This window comes from Coregonus clupeaformis, chromosome 24, assembly GCF_020615455.1.
Source record: "Coregonus clupeaformis isolate EN_2021a chromosome 24, ASM2061545v1, whole genome shotgun sequence".
Lineage (NCBI taxonomy): Eukaryota > Metazoa > Chordata > Actinopteri > Salmoniformes > Salmonidae > Coregonus > Coregonus clupeaformis.
In genome coordinates, this window is record NC_059215.1 from 53,139,188 (window position 1) to 53,159,769 (window position 20,582).

General features: G+C 43.1%; 1 protein-coding gene and 1 non-coding gene across 3 annotated transcripts; both read right to left on the reverse strand.

The window, feature by feature from the left end:
- Nucleotides 1–1,959: 1,959 nt before the first annotated feature.
- On the reverse strand, nucleotides 1,960–20,496 carry LOC121537384 (endosome/lysosome-associated apoptosis and autophagy regulator 1-like). Of its 2 annotated transcripts, XM_041845025.1 has the most exons (4): nucleotides 19,040–20,496; nucleotides 18,775–18,883; nucleotides 3,204–3,366; nucleotides 1,960–2,092 (listed from the first exon to the last, which is right to left on the reverse strand). In XM_041845025.1, the coding sequence occupies exons 2-4, from the start codon at nucleotides 18,834–18,836 to the stop codon at nucleotides 1,982–1,984; spliced, it is 336 nt and encodes a 111-aa protein (XP_041700959.1). In that variant the 5' UTR covers nucleotides 18,837–18,883; nucleotides 19,040–20,496; the 3' UTR covers nucleotides 1,960–1,981. The 2 variants fall into 2 exon arrangements, with proteins under 2 accessions (XP_041700959.1, XP_041700960.1); XM_041845026.1 differs by having other exon boundaries at nucleotides 18,756–20,496.
- LOC121538683 lies at nucleotides 20,141–20,543 on the reverse strand. Its single transcript, XR_005995232.1, has one exon. It is a non-coding gene; the product is annotated as a small Cajal body-specific RNA 2 (non-coding RNA).
- Nucleotides 20,544–20,582: the final 39 nt, after the last annotated feature.

Consider the following 20,582-nt stretch of genomic DNA (forward strand, 5'->3'; position numbering starts at 1 on the left):
GCCAGAGCCGTCCAGCCAGGATCCGCCAGAGCCGTCCAGCCAGGATCCGCCAGAGCCGTCCAGCCCGGATCCGCCAGCCAGCCAGGATCCGCCAGAGCCAGCCAGCCAGGATCCGCCATTCAGTCCGGAGCTGCCCCTTAGTCCGGTACTGCCCCTTAGCCCGGTGCTGCCCCTTAGTCCGGAGCTGCCCCTTAGTCCGGTACTGCCCCTTAGCCCGGTGCTGCCCCTTAGTCCGGTGCTGCCCCTTAGCCCGGTGCTGCCCCTTAGCCCGGTGCTGCTCCTTAGCCCGGTGCTGCCCCTTAGCCCGGTGCTGCCCCTTAGCCCGGTACTGCCCCTTAGTCCGGTGCTGCCCCTTAGTCCGGTGCTGCCCCTGAGTCCGGTGCTGCCTCTTAGTCCAGTGCTGCCCCTTAATCCTGTGGGGTTTAGTTGGGGGGTGGTCATGTGGAGGAGGTTACTAAAGCGGGTAGTGACTATGGTGGGGTGGGGACCACGACCAGTGCCAGAGCCGCCACCGTGGACAGACGCCCACCCAGACCCTCTCCTAGACTGTATGCTGGTGCGCCCGGAGTTCGCACCTTTAGGGGGGGGTACTGTGACACTCTGGCTCCGGGACTTTGATTATTGAGCCAGGGTTGTTCATTTTCTGTTGGGTGTATTTCTATGTTTGCTTTTCTGTCGGGTTTATTTCTAGGTTTTGTCAATGACTCCCAATCGGAGGTAACGAGTGTCAGCTGTCGGCTCGTTATCTCTGATTGGGAGCCATATTTATACTGTGGGGTTTCACTTTGTGGTTGTGGGTTTTTGTTCCATGTTTCTGTCAGTGTTACAGAGGACTTCACTATCGTCATTTGTTGTTTTTCGTGGTTGCTTTATAAAATAAAGTCATCATGTTCACTCCACGCGCTGCGTATTGGTCCGCTTCTTCAGACGATCGTGACAATTCTTACTGGTTGGTAGGTGATCAAATACTTATGTAATGCAATAAAATGCAAATTAATTACTTAAAAATCATACAATGTGATTTTCTGGATTTTTGTTTTAGATTCCGTCTCTCACAGTTGAAGTGTACCTATGATAAAAAATTACAGACCTCTACATGCTTTGTAAGTAGGAAAACCTGCAAAATCAGCAGTGTATCAAATACTTGTTCTCCCCACTGTACATGCCTGTCTGAAGTTTGCCTATGAACATCTGAATGATTCAGAGGAGAACTGGGTGAAAGTTGTGGTCAGATGAGACCAAAATCGAGCTCTTTGGCATCAACTCAACTCGCCGTGTTTGGAGGAGGAGGAATGATGCCTATGACCCCAAGAACACCATCCCCACCGTCAAACATGGAGGTGGAAACATTATGCTTTGGGGGTGTTTTTCTGCTAAGGGGACAGGACAACTTCACCGCATCAAAAGGACGATGGACGGGGCTATGTACCGTCAAATCTTGGGTGAGAACCTCCTTCCCTCAGCCAGGGCATTGAAAATGTGTCGTGGATGGGTATTCCAGCATTACAATGACCCAAAACACACGGCCAAGGCAACAAAGGAGTGGCTCAAGAAGAAGCACATTAAGGTCCTGGAGTGGCCTAGCCAGTCTCCAGACCTTAATCCCATAGAAAATCTGTGGAGGGAGCTGAAGGTTCAAGTTGCCAAACGTCAGCCTCGAAACCTTAATGACTTGGAGAAGATCTGCAAAGAGGAGTGGGACAAAATCCCTCCAGAGATGTGTGCAAACTTGGTGGCCAACTACAAGAAACGTCTGACCTCTGTGATTGCCAACAAGGGTTTTGCCACCAAGTACTAAGTCATGTTTTGCAGAGGGGTCAAATGCTTATTTCCCTCATTAAAATGCAAATCAATTTATAACATTTTTTGACATGCGTTTTTCTGGATTTTGTTGTTGTTATTCTGTCTCTCACTGTTCAAATAAACCTACCATTAAAATTATAGACTGATCATTTCTTTGTCAGTGGGCAAACGTACAAAATCAGCAGGGGATCAAATACTTTTTTCCCTCACTGTATGTGTTCCTCCATCCAGAGGTTGAAGGAGGTTTCAGGTGCTCTTCTAGCTCAGAGTCAAACCCATCTGACGAGCTCTGTGAAAACACATCAAACACAGATGTTGTCATTGTAGAGTGATCAAAACATTCATCGAGATAGAAACTACTTGTACTATGTACTACTTTCCATTGCAAACCCAATGGACCATGTATCTGGGTTACAGTATGAAAGACACAATGTATCTGGGTTACAGTATGAAAGACACCATGTATCTGGGTTACAGTATGAAAGACACCATGTATCTGAGGTACAGTATGAAAGACACCATGTATCTGGGTTACAGTATGAAAGACACCATGTATCTGAGGTACAGTATGAAAGACACCATGTATCTGGGTTACAGTATGAAAGACACAATGTATCTGGGTTACAGTATGAAAGACACCATGTATCTGAGGTACAGTATGAAAGACACCATGTATCTGGGTTACAGTATGAAAGACACCATGTATCTGAGGTACAGTATGAAAGACACCATGTATCTGGGTTACAGTATGAAAGACACCATGTATCTGAGTTACAGTATGAAAGACACCATGTATCTGGGTTACAGTATGAAAGACACAATGTATCTGGGTTACAGTATGAAAGACACCATGTATCTGGGTTACAGTATGAAAGACACCATGTATCTGAGGTACAGTAAGAAAGACACCATGTATCTGGGTTACAGTATGAAAGACACCATGTATCTGAGTTACAGTATGAAAGACACCATGTATCTGAGGTACAGTATGAAAGACACCATGTATCTGGGTTACAGTATGAAAGACACCATGTATCTGAGTTACAGTATGAAAGACACCATGTATCTGAGGTACAGTAAGAAAGACACCATGTATCTGGGTTACAGTATGAAAGACACCATGTATCTGAGGTACAGTATGAAAGACACCATGTATCTGGGTTACAGTATGAAAGACACCATGTATCTGAGGTACAGTATGAAAGACACCATGTATCTGAGGTACAGTATGAAAGACACCATGTATCTGGGAGTATGAGTTAGAGTATGACAGACACAGTTCAGAAATTTTATACCAAAACGATCTTTGCAATGCAAAATATTTATACTGTAAATACTTCATACAGGGATACAGATCCTGTGCCCAGTTGACTGTAAAATGATAACTTTTTTGGCCTCACCTCTCTGGAGAAGGACTTGATCTTGGTGAAGGACTTCATGATGAGGTAGATGAGGTCATCCTCTGCATCTTCTCCCTCCATGATGGCACAGCTGTCTGCAGCAGGCAGCTCACACTCCTTATCTCCAGCAGTCATCATCAGCTTGGAGTATTTATACTCCAGCCTGCATTGAGAGGGGAGAGAAAACGCACACTGTCACTGGTGTGCATGCATGCACGAACACACACACACACCACCAATCCTTAAAATGGCTACAGTTATCTGCATAGACACACAGACTATACCTTAATTGTGAGAAGTGGCGACCCGTCATTCAGGGCAGAGCCCCACCAATATATATATTTTTTGGGCTTGCCTGTTTTGCATGTTATTTTGGCATGAATACATGTCACATATCAGTTTGCAAACAATGTAAAAATATATATAAAATAATTGAGTTAATAAAGCCGCATACAAACATGGTCTCGTTTATGCTTTCTTGAGTAAGGCAGCTCCAAAATACAGGTGTTTCAGCCTAGCTCTGTGGTGGTGGGGCAGCCAGCGGAAAATACGGAGTGTAGGGGTTGGTAATGTTCTCTAGTTACACCGGGATTGGCTCAGTGTTCTGTCACTCATGGGGAGACTAGTCACCGCCAAGTCGAAGCGTAGAGCTCGAAAATTCAAGCCCTTTGGGTGCTGCCATAGAGATACATTAGAAGTGCCCATCCAAGAAGGCTCAAGGTCATTGACCACAGATAAAATGACGTCAAATCACGTTATATCTACAGTAGCTTTGATTGGACTGATCATGTCAACATCATACTTTCAAAATGTTAGCTAGCAGTCATCATCATGAATAATGTCGACAATCTACTGGCAAATCCTTTTTAATCCTTGCCATATGAAGATAAATAATGAAGAGAAATTATAGATAAAACGTATCGGTGTTCATCGGCCATTGGACATAAACATTACGCAACAAGTTGGAAATCGCAAATTCAACAATGAGTGGTTTGGAAGGAGTCAGTGGCTAACTGCAAGCATTGCAAAGCAATCACTAGCCTGCTATTGAGTGGAGTGGCTGTGTGGTCCCAAGTCTGGGATTAAGGGTCTATTTTTCAAGCTTAAAATGATAAACATTCAACATTGGCCATGCTGTCAATGAAGCATGATTTGTGCCGCGCTCAAAACTGTTAACTCGGAAATCTGACTTCAGTGAGTTCAAGACAACTGGGAACTTGGGAAAAAACGAGCTCCGACTGGGAAAATGAATTTTGAACGGTCATCCAACCCGGAATTGTAAATCGGGAACTCGGGCCTCTTTCTAGAGCTTCGACCTGAAGATCACTGACGTCATCATGATTCAACCTTGTTTTTTTCTGAGTTCCCAGTTGTCTTGAAAGCACCATAAATCCAGAGCATGCCAGACTTTGATGACAAAATTTGCCCACGAAGGACCGCCGCGCCACCTTCCTGTTCAAGTGAGCACAGCACAACAAGGTGAGTCCAAAAATGTATTGTATGCTGCTGCATAAATGATGTAATATGCCAGGGAGATATGTATACTGTAGCTAAGAAAGTAATACTAAGTGTATGTTGTGTAGTAACTTGTTAGTAGCTCATGTGCCTCACCCTAATAATTTGGTCTATTTTCCCCTCTTAATTTCGCCTACTGTTCTGACTTGGTGGTGCACATGCAGCCTATAACCTGTTTTAGAGAAATGTAATCATCAAATATTGTAAGAGCTTTCATTGTCTGCTTATATGCCCCCTTTATTTATCATACGGTTCTGACTTGGTGTACACTGTAAGAACGGCCCATGTTCTGAATTCTGTCGCTGTACATTTCAAAAGTGCTAAACAAATAAGTTAGTTATATTGACTATGTCAGTCCTAGCTTGCTCATTAATGTCTTAATTGAAATTACGGATTGCCTCTTATCGTCCCCTTATGCCATTGTTTGTAAATCTCAATTGTCATTAGAAACCACATTTTTTAAAGCAAGTGAGCCATATCAGCTATGTTTTTTTTTTAAAGAAAGTAAATGAGGCTGAATGAACTGTTTCGCTGCCAGACAAGGGCTCCACTGATAGCCAGGTGTGGCAGTGGTAAATTGTTGGGACAGCTTTATGTAGGCCCTAACAGTTTGTGAGCACCGTTTGAGTGCAATTAATGTATTGTTTAGGGTTGTGGCTTTGCTGGCATGCATCCCACTTTTTTTGTTTGTTTGCCCCACCAAGATTGACATGCTAAATGCGCCACTGTATACAGGACCGTACAGCGCAATACAACGTGACTGTGACTGCACTAATTTGAGATCAACCGTGTCCTACAATGCATAGCACCATCATCTTCAGAACAGGGCTACAACTGAACAATGAACTTGAATACCTCTAAACAGTGAAATACAATGTAATACCCATATAATGTCTTACCATACACGTATACAATTACAGGGCATGTAAACAACGCACTGGGGGACATTATCCTTTACAAATACAAGGTTAATATGTACTTGCATATCGACAAGGACGCACACTGGCCTTGGCTAACACAATGAAAGCTAACTGGTGTGAAAACACAAGGATGGCTGGAACTTGACTTGTATCGAGCTGATCTTCTTCTCTGAGCTGGAGATCACCCAGCATGCTCTGGTCCACTTCACCGGTGGGCAGAGCTACAGCTCTGATATGAGGAATTAACATTACTAACATGATTTAACTACAGATACTTCACAGCCTTTTGTACACTTAGTGTACAAGAGAAAGTAGTGCACTTTATTTTCTGTCAATATACCTGGTAATAAACAACTCCAAAGGGGGCACTATAAAATCTGCTTTTTTATATATTTTCCCAAATTATGTTCTCAGTTTTAGTTTTCACTCTTAAAATTGCAATTGTTCATCCAGAAACAACGAAATTGGATGTTCTGAGGCCATGTCAATGCTTAAATCACATCAGAAGACAAAAAAAATGTAGGTCTGTAAGAACTAAAATGTTTAGATTATTTTTGTGTAATTCCCCTTTAATTCCGCATCTGGCCCTTTAATTGTACATCTAGCAAGTGAGGAATGTGCCATCTAGCAATGGTTCTGTACTGCTGCTGCTCATTTAATGGCAAAGTTGGCAAATCACAAATAATAGATACAAATGATATCACATCAACTGGCTAAACATGGAGTAATAAACTAACGAGCACCACAGACAGAAGGCCAATATTGCTGGAAATGAATTTGCAGATGTTGTATTAGGTTTGGCTTTTTAAGCCAATAGTGGATAACCAGGGGAGGGATAATGTCAAAGTTGGGTTGATAGAAGCTGGGAGCTTGTGGTGTCTGATACTTGTTAGATTTGTTTGACAGTTTGTGGTGGAACATGTGAAAATTGCATGTACTTTCAGAATAGTTTGGGCTGGTAGCTACTGGTAGCTCGTGATCGACCAGTAGGAAATCCATGCTGTAGCCAAATACCATGGTACGATCAGGCTACTGATCTTTTTCCTACCATAATTGCCGCAGCCTTGCCAGACTACCAAATTACTTTGGCCTAAATTTGAATTGTTTATGCATGTTAATATGTATATATGTTATTTATATTTTATTTATATTCTTTATTACATGTATCGTTTTTATTTCACTTTGACCTGCATTGTTGGGAGTTTAGAGTTTAAGATTTTCCCCGTAATTACACCTGCAACCATGTACATGTGACTTCTAATCTGAAATTGTGGTTGTTGAATCTCTGTTCACCAACAAATTGGGCCGTATAAAAATGCACACAGTCTCATTTCATTCATACAGCTGATGAGATCGTGCACCTGTCAAGTGCGGCAATGTCTGCTAAAACGGCATTCTCTAATGCGAAAAATAAAAGACTGAGTAAAATAGACAATGTTGCTGTCCATTCATTTAATTAAAACCCTATCATTTTATTTAATTATTTTCGGAGCTCTAGAGAACGGAAGCCTGTGCCTCATAGGTAGGCTAGAGGATGCTGTATCAGCGGTCGTGGCATAAATTCAACCCTCCACCCCAAATGAGTATCATCTCCAGTGTGGAGCGGTCCTGCAAGCTGTTTTTTGTAGTCTACCTTCAGCTTAACAATGATGATGCGCACACCGTTTTCTTCACCTTCTGTGGCCCTTTTTTTGTCCAAATTGATGCATCCAGTGATTTGCCCATACAGTGGGGAAAAAAAGTATTTAGTCAGCCACCAATTGTGCAAGTTTCCCACTTAAAAATATGAGAGAGGCCTGTAATTTTCATCATAGGTACACGTCAACTATGACAGACAAAATGAGTAAAAAAAATCCAGAAAATCACATTGTAGGATTTTTTATGAATTTATTTGCAAATTATGGTGGAAAATAAGTATTTGGTCAATAACAAAAGTTTCTCAATACTTTGTTATATACCCTTTGTTGGCAATGACACAGGTCAAACGTTTTCTGTAAGTCTTCACAAGGTTTTCACACACTGTTGCTGGTATTTTGGCCCATTCCTCCATGAAGATCTCCTCTAGAGCAGTGATGTTTTGGGGCTGTCGCTGGGCAACACGGACTTTCAACTCCCTCCAAAGATGTTCTATGGGGTTGAGATCTGGAGACTGGCTAGGCCACTCCAGGACCTTGAAATGCTTCTTACGAAGCCACTCCTTCGTTGCCCGGGCGGTGTGTTTGGGATCATTGTCATGCTGAAAGACCCAGCCACGTTTCATCTTCAATGCCCTTGCTGATGGAAGGAGGTTTTCACTCAAAATCTCACGATACATGGCCCCATTCATTCTTTCCTTTACACGGATCAGTCGTCCTGGTCCCTTTGCAGAAAAACAGCCCCAAAGCATGATGTTTCCACCCCCATGCTTCACAGTAGGTATGGTGTTCTTTGGATGCAACTCAGCATTCTTTGTCCTCCAAACATGACGAGTTGAGTTTTTACCAAAAAGTTATATTTTGGTTTCATCTGACCATATGACATTCTCCCAATCCTCTTCTGGATCATCCAAATGCACTCTAGCAAACTTCAGACGGGCCTGGACATGTACTGGCTTAAGCAGGGGGACACGTCTGGCACTGCAGGATTTGAGTCCCTGGCGGCGTAGTGTGTTACTGATGGTAGGCTTTGTTACTTTGGTCCCAGCTCTCTGCAGGTCATTCACTAGGCCCCCCGTGTGGTTCTGGGATTTTTGCTCACCGTTCTTGTGATCATTTTGACCCCACGGGGTGAGATCTTGCGTGGAGCCCCAGATCGAGGGAGATTATCAGTGGTCTTGTATGTCTTCCATTTCCTAATAATTGCTCCCACAGTTGATTTCTTCAAACCAAGCTGCTTACCTATTGCAGATTCAGTCTTCCCAGCCTGGTGCAGGTCTACAATTTTGTTTCTGGTGTCCTTTGACAGCTCTTTGGTCTTGGCCATAGTGGAGTTTGGAGTGTGACTGTTTGAGGTTGTGGACAGGTGTCTTTTATACTGATAACAAGTTCAAACAGGTGCCATTAATACAGGTAACGAGTGGAGGACAGAGGAGCCTCTTAAAGAAGAAGTTACAGGTGTGTGAGAGCCAGAAATGTTGCTTGTTTGTACGTGACCAAATACTTATTTTCCACCATAATTTGCAAATAAATTCATAAAAAATCCTACAATGTGATTTTCTGGAGAAAATAAATCTAAAATTTTCTGTCATAGTTGACGTGTACCTATGATGAAAATTACAGGCCTCTCTCATCTTTTTAAGTGGGAGAACTTGCACAATTGGTGGCTGATTAAATACTTTTTTTCCCCACTGTACGTAACGAGGAAGGAAGCATGTAATGATAAACTGCTTTTAAACATGATTGTGACTGTAACTGACTGTATTTCACCCGTATGGCATAACTGTAACAAACTGCTCAATAAGTGCATTAGGTAACCTAAAGAAAACCTACTGTATAGTGATGCTTCACTGAATGTTTTACATTTATTTTGAATAAAAACTCAGACTTCAGATACATTGAATTGAACTGTAAAGTTTCTGGTAACTGTAATTTCCTACAATAGAATTTGCTACAATTTCTGTGATTTTCAATGTAAAATCTTAAAACAGAAAATCCATGATCCATTCTTTTATGATCCATTATGAAAAGCAAAAAAATAAAAAAGCATAGTGACTGACCAGTTGGAGCATAACTCATTTATATTGACAGAAAGAAACATTTGTCTGTATGTCTCAGCTGGTATCCTCTGAATTTGACCTCCATAAGTGCACAATACACTCTTAAATATAAAGGTGATATCTAGAACCTAAAAGGGTTCTTCGGCTGTCCCCATTGGATAACTCTTTGAATAACCCTTTTAGGTTCCAGGTAGAACCCTTTTGGTAGAACCCTTTTGAGTTCCATGTAGAACCCTTTACACAGAGGGTTCTACATGGAACCCAAACGAGTTCTACCTGGAACCCAAAAGGGTTCTCCTATGGGGACAGCCAAAAACCTAAAAGGGTTCTTCGGCTGTCCCCATTGGATAACTCTTTGAATAACCCTTTTTGGTTCCAGGTAGAACCCTTTTGGTAGAACCCTTTTGAGTTCCATGTAGAACCCTTTACACAGAGGGTTCTACATGGAACCCAAAAGAGTTCTACCTGGAACCCAAACGGGTTCTCCTATGGGGACAGCCAAAGAACCCTTTTGGAACCCTTTATTTCTAAGAGTGCACTGTAAATTACAAGCCACCATAATTTAAGATTATCTAGAAACCTGATCATATATGAAGACATATCCTTCACACAACAAGTGGACATATTTTATGAGTAGTGGTACTTTGCTATTGTACATGGAAATACAATACATTAACAAAAATATGTGGACACCTGCTCGTCGAACTCCATTAACATGGAGTTGGTCCCCACTTTGCTGCAATAACAGCCTCCACTCTTCTGGGAAGGCTTTCCACTAGATGGTGGAACATTGCTGCGGGGACTTGCTTCCATTTAGCCACAAGCATTAGTGAGGTCGGGCACTGATGTTGGGTGATTAGGCCTGGCTCGCAGTCGGTGTTCCAATTCATTCCAAAGGTGTTCGATGGAGTTGAGGTCAGGGCTCTGTGCAGGCCAGTCAAGTTCTTCCACACCGATCTCGACAAACCATTTCTGTATGGACCTCGCTTTGTGCACGGGGGCATTGTCATGCTGAAACAGGAAAGGGCCTTCCCCAAACTGTTGCCACAAAGTTGGAAGCACAGAATCATCTAGAATGTCATTGTATGCTGTAGCATTAAGATTTCCCTTCACTGGAACTAAGGGGCCTAGCCGGAACCATGAAAAACATTAAGCTCCTGACGAATAGTTATTGTGCTGACGTTGCTTCCAGATCAGTTTAGAACTCGGTAGTGAGTGTTGCAACCGAGGACAGACGATTTTTACACGCTACGCGCTTCAGCACTCGGCAGTCCCATTCTGTGAGCTTGTGTGGCCTACCACTTCGCGGCTGAGCCGTTGTTGCTCCTAGACATTTCCACTTCACAATAACAGCACTTACAGTTGACCGGGGCAGCTCTAGCAGGGCAGAAATTTGACAAACTGATTTGTTGGAAAGGTGGCATCCTATGACGGTGCCACGTTGAAAGCTCTTCAGTATAGCCATTCTACTGCCAATGTTTTCCTATGGAGATTGAATGGCTGTGTGCTCGATTTGCTTGTCAGCAACGGGTGAGGCTGAAATAGCCAAATCCACTAATTTTTGAAGGGGTGTGAACATACCTTTCGATATATAATGTATAGTGTATCATCATCATCGTCATCATCATCAATCTGCATTTTCAAATAAAATACATATGTTAGTGTTAAAGATGCATTTATGTTAGTTTTGAATCTTAAAGGCAGAGATATAACCAGATGTACTAGTGGTGGTTATTGTTGTACTGAGTACCAGTACTATCCCAACTCGGTACTAAACTCAGCAAAAAAAGAAACATCCCTTTTTCAGGACCCTGTCTTTCAAAGATAATTAGTAAAAATCCAAATAACTTCACAGATCTTCATTGTAAAGGGTTTAAACACTGTTTCCCATGCTGGTTCAATTAACCATAAACAATTAATGAACATGCACCTGTGGAACGGTCGTTAAGACACTAACAGCTTACAGACGGTAGGCAATTAAGGTCACAGTTATGAAAACTTAGGACCCTAAAGAGGCCTTTCTACTGACTCTGAAAAACACCAAAAGAAAGATGCCCAGGGTCCCTGCTCATCTGCGTGAACGTGCCTTAGGCATGCTGCAAGGAGGCATGAGGACTGCAGATGTGGCCAGGGCAATAAATTGCAATGTCCGTACTGTGAGACGCCTAAGACAGCGCTACAGGGAGACAGGACAGACAGCTGATCATCCTCGCAGTGGCAGACCACGTGTAACAACACCTGCACAGGATCGGTACATCTGAACATCACACCTGCGGGACAGGTACAGGATGGCAACAACAACTGCTCGAGTTACACCAGGAATGCACAATCCCTCCATCAGTGCTCAGACTGTCCGCAATAGGCTGAGAGAGGCTGGACTGAGGGCTTGTAGGCCTGTTGTAAGGCAGGTCCTCACCAGACATAACTGGTAACAATGTCGCCTATGGGCACAAACCCACCATCGCTGGACCAGACAGGACTGGCAAAAAGTGCTCTTCACTGACGAGTCGCGGTTTTGTCTCACCAGGGGTGATGGTCGGATTCGCGTTTATCGTCGAAGAAATGAGCGTTACACTGAGGCCTGTACTCTGGAGCGGGATCGATTTGGAGGTGGAGGGTCCGTCATGGTCTGGGGCGGTGTGTCACAGCATCATCGGACTGAGCTTGTTGTTATTGCAGGCAATCTCAACACTGTGCGTTACAGGGAAGACATCCTCCTCCCTCATGTGGTACCCTTCCTGCAGGCTCATCCTGACATGACCCTCCAGCATGACAATGCCACCAGCCATACTGCTCATTCTGTGCGTGATTTCCTGCAAGACAGGAATGTCAGTGTTCTGCCATGGCCAACGAAGAGCCCGGATCTCAATCCCATTGAGCACGTCTGGGACCTGTTGGATCGGAGGGTGAGGAGTAGGGCCATTCCCCCCAGAAATGTCTGGGAACTTGCAGGTGCCTTAGTGGAAGAGTTGGGTAACATCTCACAGCAAGAACTGGCAAATCTGGTGCAGTCCATGAGGAGATGCACTGCAGTACTTAATGCAGCTGGTGGCCACACCAGATACTGACTGTTACTTTTGATTTTGACCCCCCCTTTGTTCAGGGACACATTATTCCATTTCTGTTAGTCACATGTCTGTGGAACTTGTTCAGTTTATGTCTTAGTTGTTGAATCTTGTTATGTTCATACAAATATTTACACGTTAAGTTTGCTGAAAATAAACGCAGTTGACAGAGAGAGGACGTTTCTTTTTTTGCTGAGTTTATATATCCTGTCTTTATCTACCAGTACTATCCTAACTTAATACTATATAAACTCTCTTTATCTACCAAAGCTGTTCTGCTGGGTGATTTCTGGCAGTGAGACCTCTACAGCGTGTTAACTCTTCCAACCTGAATAAGAGCAAAGCACCAAGAGGTGCTAGCATGAATCTTAACAATTGACTCTGTCTTTGTTTTCCTGTCCAGTAACTGCAGAGGGTACGTGCGATGGCTGCTCCTTCCACTTCCTATGGCGGTCTCAGTATGCCTGTCCACTCTGCACAGAGAGCCACTACAGAGAGATAGTCAGTGCCTGCAGACAGGGAATACAGGTAAGACATTACATTACTCGGGCTCCCGAGTGCCGCAGCGGTCTAAGGTACTGCATCTCAGTGCTTGAGGCGTCACTACAGACCCTCTGGTTCGATTCCAGGCTGTATCACAACTGGCCGTGATTGGGAGTCCCATAGGGCGGCGCACAATTGGCCCAGCATCGTCCGGGTTTGGCCGGTGTAGGCCGTCATTGTAAATAAGAATTTGTTCTTAACTGACTTGCCTAGTTAAATAAAGGTAAAATAAAATAAAAACATTACTACATTACTTACAGTGCATTCGGAAAGTATTCAGACCACTTGACTTTTTCCACATTTTGTTACGTTACAGCCTTATTCTAAATTGGATTAAATAAATACAAATCCTCATCAATCTACACACAATTCTCCATAATGACAGTGAAAACAGGTTCAGACATTTTTGCAAATCTATTAAACATAAAAACAGAAATACCTTATTTACATAAGTATTCAGACCCTTTGCTCTGAGACTCGAAATTTAGCTCAGGTGCATCCTGTTTCCATTGATCATCCTTGAGATGTTTCTACAACTTGATTGGAGTCCACCTGTGTTAAATTCAATTGATTGGACATGATTTGGAAAGGCACACACCTGTCTATATAGTTGACAGTGCATGTCAGAGCAAAAACCAAGCCAAGAGGTTGAAGGAATTGTCCGTAGAGCTCAGAGACAGGATTGTGTCAAGGCACAGATCTGGGGAAGGGTACCAAAACATTTCTGCAGCATTTAAGGTCCCCAAGAACACAGTGGCCTCCATCATTCTTAAATGGAATAACTTTGGGACCACCAAGACTCTTCCTAGAGCTGGCCGCCCGGCCAAACTGAGCAAATGGGGGAGAAGGGCCTTGGTCAAGGAGGTGACCAAGAACTCGATGGTCAGTCTGACAGATCTCCAGAGTTCCTCTGTGGAGATGGGAGAACCTCCCAGAAGGACAACCATCTCTGCAGCACTCCACCAATCAGTGGAGTGGCCAGACGGAAGCCACTCCTCAGTAAAAGGCACATGACAGCCCGCTTGGAGTTTGCCAAAAGGCACCTATAGGACTCTCAGACCATGAGAAACAAGATTGAACTCTTTGGCCTGAATGCCAAGGATCACGTCTGGAGGAAACCTGGCATCATCCCTATGGTGAAGCATGGTGGTGGCAGCATCATGCTGTGGGGATGTTTTTCAGCGGCAGGGACTGGGAGACTAGTCAGGATCGAGAGAAAGATGAACGGAGCAAAGTACAGAGAGATCCTTCATGAAAACCTGCACCAGAGCGCTCATGACCTCAGACTGGGGCCAAGGTTCACCTTCCAACAGGACAACGAACCTACGCACACAGCCAAGACAACGCAGGAGTGGCTTCGGGACAAGTCTCTGAATGTCCTTAAGTGGCCCAGCCAGAGCCCGGATTTGAACCCGATCTAACATCTCTGGAGACCTGAAAGTAGATCTGCAGAGAAGAATGGGAGAAATTCCCCAAATACAGGTGTGCCAAGCTTGTAGCGTCATACCCAAGAAGACTCGAGGCTGTAATCGCTGCCAAAGGTGCTTGAACAAAGTACTGAGTAAAGGTGATATTTAATATAAAAAATAAAAAAAAGTTTTATAAATGTGCAAAAATGTATATAAACCTGTTTTTGCTTTGTCATTATGGGGTATTGTGTGTAGATTGATGAGGGGGGGAAAACTATTTAATCAATTTTACAATAATGTGGTAAAAATCAAGGGGTCTGAATACTTTCCGAATGCACTGTACTTAGTTAAGAGTCTTTGCTTGCTTTGAAGCATAAGGCTACAACAAGCCTACTAGCTACATCACCAGACAGTCCTTTGCAGCTTTCTCAGATTCTCAACTAGGCACATTGTCTAATGTAGACTTACAATAACACTATCAAAACAGCAAAATTATACCAATGTGTGTCTGTGTTTGTATGTGTCTCTCTCTTCTCTCTCTCCCTCCCTCAGAGAACCATCTACGTGTGGCAGCAGGCCCTGCAGTGTACTGGTGGTGTGTCCCTGCCTGCCCAGACGGTCAGTGCCTGTGTGACCCTGGACTTCTGGCTGAAGGTCGGAGAGTCCACGGGGACGATCGCTGCCAAACTGCTAATCAGCATCAGCTGCTACTTCTGTAAGAGGACTCGCAAGCAGTGGCGATTTTACCATGTACATCTTGGTGGGGCAACAAAACAAATATTGTGGGATGCATGCCAGCAACGCCACAACACAACACTAAACAATACATTCATTGCACTATAACGGTGGCAAACGGTGCCCACAAACTATTAGGGCCTACATAAAGCTGTCCCAACAGCAGTCCCAACTACACCTGGCGTTTGTTTATTACTCCATGTGTAGCCAGTTGATGTGATAACCATCTTGTGGGTTGACAGAAATACTTTCCCAAAAACCTTCTCAATTAAATGTTAACTGCAAAGTAGGCTTACCTGGCAGAAGTATATAATTTGTATCTATTATTTGTGATTTGCCAACTTTGCCATTAAATGAGCAGCAGCAGTACAGAACCATTGCTAGATGGCACATTCCTCACTTGCTAGATGTGCAATTAAAGGGCCAGATGCGCAATTAAAGGGGAATTACACTAAAATAATCTAAACATTTTTGTTCTTCCAGACCTACATTTTTTTGTCTTCTGATGTGATTTAAGCATTGACATGGACTCAGAACATCCAATTTCGTTGTTTCTTGGTGTACAATTGCAATTTTAAGAGTGAAAACTAAAACTGAGAACATAATTTGGGAAAATATATAAAAAAGCAGATTTTATAGTGCCCCCTTTGGAGTTGTTTATTACCAGGTATATTGACAGAAAATAAAGTGCACTACTTTCTCTTGTACACTAAGTGTACAAAAGGCTGTGAAGTATCTGTAGTTAAATCATGTTAGTAATGTTAATTCCTCATATCAGAGCTGTAGCTCTGCCCACCGGTGAAGTGGACCAGAGCATGCTGGGCGATCTCCAGCTCAGAGAAGAAGATCAGCTCGATACAAGTCAAGTTCCAGCCATCCTTGTGTTTTCACACCAGTTAGCTTTCATTGTGTTAGCCAAGGCCAGTGTGCGTCCTTGTCGATATGCAAGTACATATAAACCTTGTATTTGTAAAGGATAATGTCCCCCAGTGCGTTGTTTACATGCCCTGTAATTGTATATGTGTATGGTACGACATTACATGGGTATTACATTGTATTTCACTGTTTAGAGGTATTCAAGTTCATTGTTCAGTTGTAGCCCTGTACTGAAGATGATGGTGCTATGCATTGTAGGACACGGTTGATCTCAAATTAGTGCAGTCACAGTCACGTTGTATTGCACTGTATGGTCCTGTGGCGATTTTAGCATGTAAATCTGGGTGGGGCAAACAAACAAAAAAAGTGGGATGCATGCCAGCAAAGCCACAACACAACACAACACTAAACAATACATTAGGTCCCCTGTAGCTCAGTTGGTAGAACATGGCGCTTGCAACGCCAGGGTTGTGGGTTCTTTTCCCACGGGGGCCCAGTATGAAAATGTATCACTCACTAACTGTAAGTCGCTCTGGATAAGAGCATCTGCTAAATGACTAAAATGTAAATTAATTGCATTCAAACGGTGCTCACAAACTGTTAGGGCCTACATAAAGCTGTCCCAACAATTTACCACTGCCACACCTGCCTATCAGTGGAGCCCTTGTCTGGCAGCGAAACAGTTCATTCTGCCTCATTTACTGCCTTTAAAAAAAACATAGCTGATATGGCTCACTTGCTTAAACAAACGTGGTTTCTAATGACAATTGAGATGTACAAACTATGGCATAAGGGGACGACAAGCAGATAAGAGGCAATCCGTAACTTCGATTAAGACATTAATGAGCGAGCTAGGACTGACGTAGTCAATATAACTATTTGTTTAGCACTTTTGAAATGTACAGCTACAGAATTCAGAACATGGGCCATTCTTACAGTGTTCTCCCTGTACACCAAGTCAGAACCGTATGATAAATAAAGGGGGCATATCAGCAGACAATGAAAGCTCTTATAATATTTGATGATTACATTTCTCTAAAACAGGTTATAGGCTACATGTGCACCACCAAGTCAGAACAGTAGGCGAAATTAAGAGGGGAAAATAGACCAAATTATTAGGGTGAGGCACATGGGCTACTAACAGCTTACTACACAACATACACTTAGTATTACTTTCTTAGCTACAGTATACATATCTCCCTGGCATATTACATCATTTATGCAGCAGCATACAATAAATTTTTGGACTCACCTTGTTGTGCTGTACTCACTTGAACAGGAAGGTGGCGCCGCGGTCCTTCATGGGCAAATTTTGTCATCAAAGTCTGGCATGCTCTGGATTTATGGTGCTTTCAAGACAACTGGGAACTCAGAAAAAAACAGGGTCGATTCATGATGACGTAATTGATCTTCAGTTCGTAGCTCTAGAAAGAGGCCCAAGTTCTGGATTTATAATTCCGAGTTGGATGACCGTTCAAAAAGTTTTTGCCCAGTCGGAGCTCGTTTTTTCCTGAGTTCCCAAGTTGGCTTGAACTCACTGAAGTCAAGTTTTCGCAGTTCCAAGTTAACAGTTGTTTTGAGTGCAGCACAAATCATGCTTCATTGGCAGCATGGCTAATGTTGAATGTTTATCATTTTAAACTTGGAAAAGAGACCCTTAATCCCAGACTTGGGACCACACAGCCACTCCACTGAATAGCAGGCTAGTGATTGCTTTGCAATGCTTGCAGTTAGCCACTGATTCCTTCCAAACCACTCATTGTTGAATTTGCGATTTCCAACTTGTTGTGTAATGTTTATGTCCAATGGCCGATGAGCACCGATACGTTTCATCTATAATTTCTCTTCATAATTTCTCTTCATATGACAAGGATTAAAAAGGATTTGCCAGTAGAATGTCGACTTGATTCATGATGATGACTGCTAGCTAAGATTTTGAAGGTATGATGTTGACATGATCAGTCCAATCAAAGCTACTGTAGATAAAACATGATTTGACATTTTATCTGTGGCCAATGACCTTGAGCCTTCTTGGATGGGCACGTCTAATGTAACTCTAAGGCAGCACCCAAGGGGCTTGAATTTTAGAGCTCTACCATTATACTTGGAGGTGACATAGTGTCCCAGTGAGTGACAGAACACTGAGCTAATCACGGCACAACTAGAGAACATTACCAACACCTACGCTCCGTATTTTCCGCAGGCTGCCCCACCACCACAGAAAGCACTGAGCTAGGCTGAAACACCTGCATTTTGGAGCTGCCTTAAGAAAGCAAAAAAGAGACAATGTTTGTATGCGGCTTCATTAACCCAATTGTTTTTTTTACATTGTTTGCAAACTGATATGTGACACGTATTAATGCCAAAATAACATGCAAAACAGGCAAGACCCCCCCCAAAAAACATTATTTTACTTGTTTATTATTTTTTGCTAAAAATGTGGGGCTCGAAACAGGTGACAGGTCACCACTGAGCGCAACAAACACAAAGGGATACAATTTGGCAGCAAAAACATTTATTTCTCTTCATCAGCAACGTTGTAACATTTCTAGCTGTTATAATGCCACGAAGGAGAGATCCCTTTCCTTTACATGAGAATGCCTTCTCATTGACTGGGGCAAGGCAGTGTCAGGTAGACCTACATTGCTGCCATAGCACTGATTATACTTTTGGGGGTCAAATATTTTAAAACCTTATGAAGTAGGTCTAACGTTAAATTATTTCCATTATTTTATCACTTAGCTTATGCATTCTTTCCAACTGCCCAGAAAGAGCCGTTTGATAAACCAACTCACATAATTTAAAATGACGAACCGTGGAGTCATCTGATTGACATGGCAACTCTGGCTTGCATCAGAAGGAATGTCCTGTATCATTACTGGCAGGTAGGCTAATATTCGAGCTCTTGAAGTCCTATTATCAGCTTGACACAAATGGCAACATGAAAAAACAAGTAAGCCTACTAGCCAAATGTATCTAGCACAATATAAACTTTAACTTGATTGATTCATACGCACATTCTACAGAAACTGAAGACATGCAGAATTTACATCATAAAATTACATATAAATGAACTTACAATCATCTATCCCATCCAAGGCACCTAAAGACAACCTAGACTTCCATCTGAAATCAACAAATGAACACCACCAAGAGTTCTTCGGTAGTAAGAACTTGACCTTATACCAGAGGGAGACTGTTACTGACAACCATGGGTGAGTGTGACGAAACCAGGAGGCTAGGGGTCAGAATTCACTAAACATGGGCCTAAAACTAGGGGAAACGCTCTCAACTGTGGTGCTGCGGTAGTCTAGAGCAGGGTTTCCCAAACTCGGTCCTGATGACTTGTTCAATAAATAATAACTAATGGGGTGTATTAGCAAATACTTTGATGGGCAGGCAAGGGGATGATGAGCATTAGTGAAATCAAAGCTATAATCAAGTAGTCTGAAAGGAATATCTATGGTCATTTACTTTGACTGGTATATAAAGAGCTTTTTGACCATGTCCATAACTACTGGGACTTCTAACAAACAGTGTCGTCATAGTTCTGACCTAACGGTAAGGGTCCCTAGTTCTGACCTAATGGTAAGGGTCCCTAGTTCTGACCTAACGGTAAGGGTCCCTAGTTCTGACCTAATGGTAAGGGCCCCTAGTTCTGACCTAATGGTAAGGGTCCCTAGTTCTGACCTAACGGTAAGGGTCCCTAGTTCTGACCTAATGGTAAGGGTCCCTAGTTCTGACCTAACAGTAAGGGTCCCTAGTTCTGACCTAATGGTAAGGGTCCCTAGTTCTGACCTAACGGTAAGGGCCCCTAGTTCTGAACTAATGGTAAGGGCCCCTAGTTCTGACCTAACGGTAAGGGCCCCTAGTTCTGACCTAACAGTAAGGGTCCCTAGTTCTGACCTAATGGTAAGGGTCCCGGGCCTGGCAAAGTATGAGGGACACCAGTTATCAAAGAAAAGAACCTACCTTTCTTTTGTCTCCACATAATCTCATTACCTCTACCAACAGGAGATATGCCAGGAAGCACTATTGTGGATTCTACTCTCTTTAATAATACCAACTCACTCAGTGGACATCCCACTCAACTTCCAGCAAACTACCCCACATTAGCTTAGTAGCTAGCCAGCCAACTACAGCCAACTTCTTAGACCAGGGCACAATTTTCGAATTTATGGCAGATCAGAATCGCTGTTATACTCATTGGCCGGTGTGGAGAATGCGGTAAAACCACAAATCTCCTCGGCACTAGTATATCTGATCGAGTCATCACTTCTGACCACAATTTCTTGTGGAGGCCCTTAAGTTAGTCGAAGCTTCATGCTCATGGCCTCAGAGGCTCGCATATCGGGTATTATCATTTCCGAATCGGAACAAGGCCAAACCCCGACCAGATCAAATAAGATCACTGTGTAGTTTTTTTTTTGGTGGCTAGACTTACAAACATAAAACGATCACTCACACTCTCTCTTGCATTCTCACGCTCACAACGGTCACTCGCACAAACAAACAAGCGCACAAACAAACACGCATACAACCATTCAAACAAAACAAGAATGGCTACGTTTCCGCGTTGGCGAATTTATAGAGCGCAGGGAATCATGGGACATTTCGTGGGG

Coding starts and splice junctions, on each gene's coding strand:
- LOC121537384 (XM_041845025.1), bottom strand. CDS start 18,836: ATGATACAGGACATTCCTTCTGATGCAAGCCAGAGTTGCCATGTCAAT. Junction 3,367..18,774: donor GTCAATCAGATGACTCCACG/GTTCGTCATTTT, acceptor CTCTCAATGCAG/GCTGGAGTATAAATACTCCA. Junction 2,093..3,203: donor TCAAGTCCTTCTCCAGAGAG/GTGAGGCCAAAA, acceptor GTGTTTTCACAG/AGCTCGTCAGATGGGTTTGA.